The sequence below is a fragment of the Microcebus murinus genome, chromosome 16 (genome assembly GCF_040939455.1).
Source record: "Microcebus murinus isolate Inina chromosome 16, M.murinus_Inina_mat1.0, whole genome shotgun sequence".
Lineage (NCBI taxonomy): Eukaryota > Metazoa > Chordata > Mammalia > Primates > Cheirogaleidae > Microcebus > Microcebus murinus.
The window spans coordinates 71,480,837-71,486,764 of NC_134119.1; the positions used below are offsets into that span (position 1 = coordinate 71,480,837).

The following is a 5,928-nucleotide window of genomic DNA, read 5'->3' on the forward strand; positions in this document are numbered from 1 at the left end:
GTAAAATTAGAGTTCCATCTTTCTTTAATGTCTGGTGTAATTCATCCATAAAGTTGTCCAAGTCTGATGTTTTGGTTGATTTGTTTTTCTTCAATTATGCCAGTAGTGCGATAAATACATATCTCTTCTATTTCTACCTTGCAGTCTTTAAGAATCCACTAATTGCTGAAACAAATCAGGGAAGCGTCAAAATTGAGTCTCTGAGAAAGCTTGATAAGAATGGCTTCAGGTTCCAGAAACTCATTTCAAAAATGTGAACCGACTGGGAATGATCTTGGATCAGAAAATCTAGAGTTTAAACCAACTGAAAGACTTGTCCAGAATGAAGAAGGGATTTCTAAGTTCTCAAGTACTCAACTAGACTCGTTTCAAAACAGCAATAACTCACTTGCAAGGCAGGAGTTGAAAAGACTGTATGAATTTTTTCACTCCTGGCTGCAACCAGAAAAGCACAGCAAGGATGAAATTATTTCTCAATTGGTCCTGGAGCAGCTTGTAATGAGTGGGCACTGCAATGACCGGTCCATACTGAAAGAGAAATGGGAATCGAGTGGCAGAGACCGGGAGAAATTCATGGAAGGAATGACCGATGATTGTCTGAAGTCACCTGTCTTAGTAAGTGGAAGGTTCTGACCTCTGAGGTGGGGGAAGCGGGGCGGAAGGAGGAAGTACCGTCGGTTGGAGATGCCTAGGAGTAGAGAAAGCAGCTATTGTGGGTGCGGTTATCAGTCAGGTGACACTCTTTCTCACCAAGGAGACTCCCATAGTCCTAAGTTCTCATGAAAAAAGAAGCGAAAAGGCATATATTCATTTATTCTGTAGGACATAAAGGAGCCGAATGTATTGACTGTTTAAGTTAATTTTTTTTTTTTTTTGAGACAGTCTCACTGTGTTGCCAGGGCTAGAGTGCCATGGCGTCAGCCTAGCTCACAGCAACCTCAAACTCCTGGGCTCAAGCAATCCTCCTGCCTCAGCCTCCCGAGTAGCTGGGACTACAGGCATGCGCCACCAGGCCCAGCTAAGTTTCTCTGTATATATTTTTAGTTGGTCAATTAATTTCTTTCTATTTATAGTAGAGACGGGGTCTCGCTCTTGCTCAGGCTGGTCTCGAACTCCTGACCTTGAGCAATCCTCCGGCCTCGGCCTCCCAGAGTACTGGGATTACAGGCGTGAGCCACCGCGCCCGGCCAAGTGAATTAATTTTAGTCAGTTATGGTGCCAGATTGAGAAATTGACATTCCAGCAGAGATCTCAAGGATGAGGAAGAAATACTTTGAAAAGAGCTGGTTCTTCCCTCAGGAAGCCTTAATCAGGAAAGACATAGTAACAGGGCAATTACAGTGGGTCATGCTCCGACCCCATGTTTGCAAAATTGCTAAAATTCATTTGTAACCTCAGAATCAAATGATGATGTTCTTCATCATTTGCATGGGTAGAATGGCGGAAAATTTGAGTCACCTGATATGCATGTTCCCAGATGAGGTTGAACGCTAACTTCTTATTTTAGCTCTCACTGTAAACAAGTGTCCTTTTCAATCTATTTAGTGCCTTATTTTTACACGTTTGTGCTTGTTGATGATTTTGTTGTTTAAAATGACAACCAAGTATAGTGCTGAAGTGCTGTCTAGTTTCCTAAGTGCACGAAAACTGTCATACCTTATGGAGATAACAGGTGTGTTGGATAAACTTCATTCAGGCATGAGTTATGGTGCTGTTGGCTCTGGGTTTGGTGCTAATTAATCAAGAATATATATTAAGGCCGGGCGCAGTGGCCCACGCCTGTAATCCTAACACTCTGAGAGGCCGAGGCGGGCGGATTGCTCAAGGTCAGGAGTTCGAAACCAGCCTGAGCAAGAGTGAGACCCCCGTCTCTACTAAAAATAGAAAGAAATTAATTGGCCAACTAATATATATAGAAAAAATTAGCCGGGCATGGTGGCGCATGCCTGTAGTCCCAGCTACTCGGGAGGCTGAGGCAGCAGGATTGCTTGAGCTCAGGAGTTTGAGGTTGCTGTGAGCGAGGCTGACGCCACGACACTCACTCTAGCCCAGGCAATAAAGCGAGACTCTGTCTCAAAATATATATATATATATATATTAAGCAAGGTGTCTTCAAATACATACATAAAACAAGGTTAGGTATTATTGATCAGTAGACCAAAATATTGTGGCCAGAAACTCTAGGAAAAACTGTATTTTCTGTAGGGGCAATGAGTTCATACTTACAAATTCAGTATCTATGTTGTTAGAACATAACAACAGCTTGTGAACGAGAATAACACCATCAGAAATAAGGACAGAACAAAAATATGTGGTATTCCATAGTTGGGAGCTTGTGAGAGGCTGGTGGGCAGGTCTTCCAAAAAGGCCTCTGTCACATAACACATTCAGATACAACAATGCTCGGCTCTGTTTATAGGTCCACGTCTGCATGCAGGGACAGGAAGCTCTCTTTTCTGAGAATATGCCCTTGAAAGAAGTCATTGTTCATCTTACAAAACAGTTGTCAGCGGGAGCCCCGACAGAAGAGAACATGGGATCACACTTCCAGACTCCCCATGGTACAGGACAAGGTGGGTGAGGCAAATCTGCACACCACAGGGGTGTTATGCCCCTTCTTGGATGCATCTTCATCGAGTAACTTCTTTATTTTCACAGGACAAGAAGATAAAGAAGACGGCTGCAATGTGTCTATGAAAACTACTCAAGTAAATGACAGTATTGCTAGTCAAGGCAATCGAATATCCTCCTTACTCATCATCCAGAAAGAGAGCGGTCCCAGGCCTGCAGGGGAAGGTGTTTCTTGTGAAAACCCGCACAACTTCAGAAGAGAAGGGCGAGGCATCTCCACGCCCCGGAAGGGGCCCCCTTATGAAGACGGCCCTGTGGATGCGGGGCCGGGGTCTCTCCCCACGCCAAGCCAGGCCTCCCCCGAGCCTGCTGCTGGCGACCAGGGCGACGAGGGCGACACCACACGTCGGGTACACCAAGAAAGAGTACAGGGGGCTCCAAAGTCACACCAATGTGAGAAATGTCCTAAGACCTTTAAATATCTCTGTCACTTCTTAGCCCACCAAAGAAGACACAAAAATGAGAGGCCATTTGTTTGTTCTGAGTGTCAGAAAGGCTTCTTCCAGGTGTCGGACCTGCGTGTGCATCAGAAAATTCACACGGGAGAGAAGCCTTTTGCCTGCAGCGTGTGTCAGAAGTCCTTCAGCCACAAAACCAACCTGCGCGCTCATGTGAGAATCCACACAGGAGAGAAGCCCTACGCGTGTTCCCTCTGCCACAGAAGCTACCGCCAGTCGTCCACGTACCACCGCCACATGAGGACGCACGAGAAAGTCACCCTGAAAAACGTTCCCTCCCCGCCAGAAGCTTCCTAAGCTACTGCCCGGTGTGATGCGTATAAATATGCATGCAAGCGTGTGTTCCGTGGTGCTTACCTGCTTAGAACATAAGGTATAATTTCCTGATTATGCTTGCCACTTATTGTCTCATTCTACTGAGACGTAAGGCTAATGAGGGCATGGAGTTTGTCAGTTTTGTTCACTAAAGTATCTCCCCAAGTGCTTAGAAAAGTGGCTGACACATTTCCAGTGGCCAATAAATATCTGTTGAATAAAGGAATGAATCTATGTTGATGTTTATTCCTTAAAATCCAGGAATGTGGCCAGGTGCCCGTGGCTCATATCTGTAATCCCAGCACTTTGGGAGGCCAAAGTGAGAGGATCAAGGATTGCTTGAGGCTAGGAGTTCAAGGCCAGCCTGGGCAACACAACGAGACCCCCCCACCCTGCCCATCTCTACCTCAAAAAAATAAAAATTAAAATTAGCTGGACACGGTGAAGTGTGCTTGGATTGCTTGGGCCCAAGAATTTGAGGTTGCAATGAACCATGATGGTGCCACTGCACTCCAGCTTGGGCAACAGAGCCAGACCCTGTCTTAAAAAAAAAAAATCCAGGTATGTGGCTCACGTGAGAAGATAGTTGGTTCCAACTAAGAGGACACAAACGCCAGCTTACCATGCTACAGTGAGACTTTCCTTGCCCCGTCCTCACCCCACACCCTTTCACTCTGGTGCAGCCACACGGCTCCACAAAACGGGGAGACGCGTCAATCTGGAAGCTGGCCTTGGACGATGAAATGGACCTTTCATAAGCACATGAATTATGACAATTTAAATTCACTTGAAATATTAATAGCTACATTTGAAGCGAATATGACTGGTGGCTGAAAGCTGCAGATTGCTATTTTATTGACAAATAGTTACCAGAAAAGTCAAATGTTTTTTCATTAATTTCTTCCAAAGATGGCAGTTAGCAAGAGAAGAGTAACTTATTCCTGATACCTGTTTAAAGGGTAGTTTGGAGAAAAAGAATTCTGAGCAGACCTGAGATAAAAGTGCATGTGCTGGTTGGTTTTGGGGGATACGTGTGTGAGCTGGTTTCTACTAGGGAATTGGGGCTCAAGCCCACAGACAAACTAGAGGGTGCCATAGAGAAACAGCTTAAATCATGGAAGCAGGCAACTCTGCGGCAAATTGTGACGCTTCCCTGATTCCCCCCGCTGCAGCCTCAAGACAGACATCTGGCTGTGAATAATTGTCACGGTGCAACCAAGCCCACTTATCCTCTTTCCTGGACTGTCTCTGGGTGTTTTGCTATTGTGAACATTTTTTTTTTGAGACAGTGAGTCTCACTGTGTTTCCCAGGCTAGAGTGAGTGCCGTGGCGTCAGCCTGGCTCACAGCAACCTCAGACTCCTGGGCTCAAGCGATCCTCCTGCCTCAGCCTCCCGAGTAGCTGGACTACAGGCATGCGCCACCATGCCCGGCTAATTTTTTCTATATATATTAGTTGGCCAATTAATTTCTTTCTATTTATAGTAGAGACGGGGTCGCGCTCTTGCTCAGGCTGGTTTCGAACTCCTGACCTCGAGCAATCTGCCCACCTCACCTCCCAGAGTGCTAGGATTACAGGCGTGAGCCACCGCGCCCGGCCGCTATTGCATATGCTTCCTGGTACCCACGAAATAAATTTGTTCTTTGAAAAGATCTCTTAAGAGGCAGGGACAAACTCAACGTGGCTTTTTAACCCATTCCAGCATGGTCAGCAACATAAAAAATGCTGAATGTCCACGTCTGCTCTAACACTTGGTGTGGCGACCGCTTTGACCTCCCTAACCAAACCCTAGGTGCAGTTTTTTGGAGTCAGTGGGTAAGATAAAGGATAAATAAAGATCCTTCCCTCCTTACCCGCATACAAGCGCAGTGCGCCTGGATTCTGCATGTCTAACGCACGTGACATTCCTCCCTGACACCCTGACAGGCTGATGTTGCTGGGTGTCTTACATGTCCTGAAATCAAAACTGCCGCATTTCCCTGAAAATAAGACAGGGTCTTATATTTATTTTTCCTCAAGAAGACACCCTAGGCTTATTTTCAGGGGGCGTGTTATTTTTTTTTTTAAGTGAGGTACAACCATCGACATTGATTCAAATAGAGAGAAGTCGTCTTCTTCCGAAGCATCACCATCACTCTCCAAACCCCGAATCCCATCCTGAATGTCTTGCGACTCTGTTTCCTTTAGACCCACCGGCCCCATCTCTCCCGTGGAGCCACAGAGCTGTCCCGGGCGGATGAGAAGGGCTGCTCGGCGTCTTCCCGCTCCGCGAGGACACGCATGGGCTGTGCAGACGGCTGCGTGGCCACGCCGTCACCAGGGCTGATTTTCAGGGTGGGGCTTCTATCGCGCATGCTCAGACATCCTGCTGGGGCTTGTTTCATGGGTAGCTCTTACTTTCCGGGAAACACGGTAGAGACGTTTCTTGGACTGCAGGCGGATAGAGATGTCATAGAGCACCATAGTAGGTTTGAGTCGGGAGCGATGACTCCCTGGACAGAAGCTCAGCTGTAGTGAGAGAATT

General features: G+C 46.6%; 1 protein-coding gene across 1 annotated transcript; it reads left to right on the forward strand.

The window, feature by feature from the left end:
• Positions 1 to 219: 219 nt before the first annotated feature.
• Positions 220 to 3,386, forward strand: ZSCAN4 (zinc finger and SCAN domain containing 4). Its single transcript, XM_012741380.2, has 3 exons — positions 220 to 615; positions 2,420 to 2,573; positions 2,659 to 3,386. Exons 1-3 carry the CDS (start codon positions 220 to 222, stop codon positions 3,384 to 3,386), a joined length of 1,278 nt encoding a protein of 425 aa, XP_012596834.2.
• Positions 3,387 to 5,928: the final 2,542 nt, after the last annotated feature.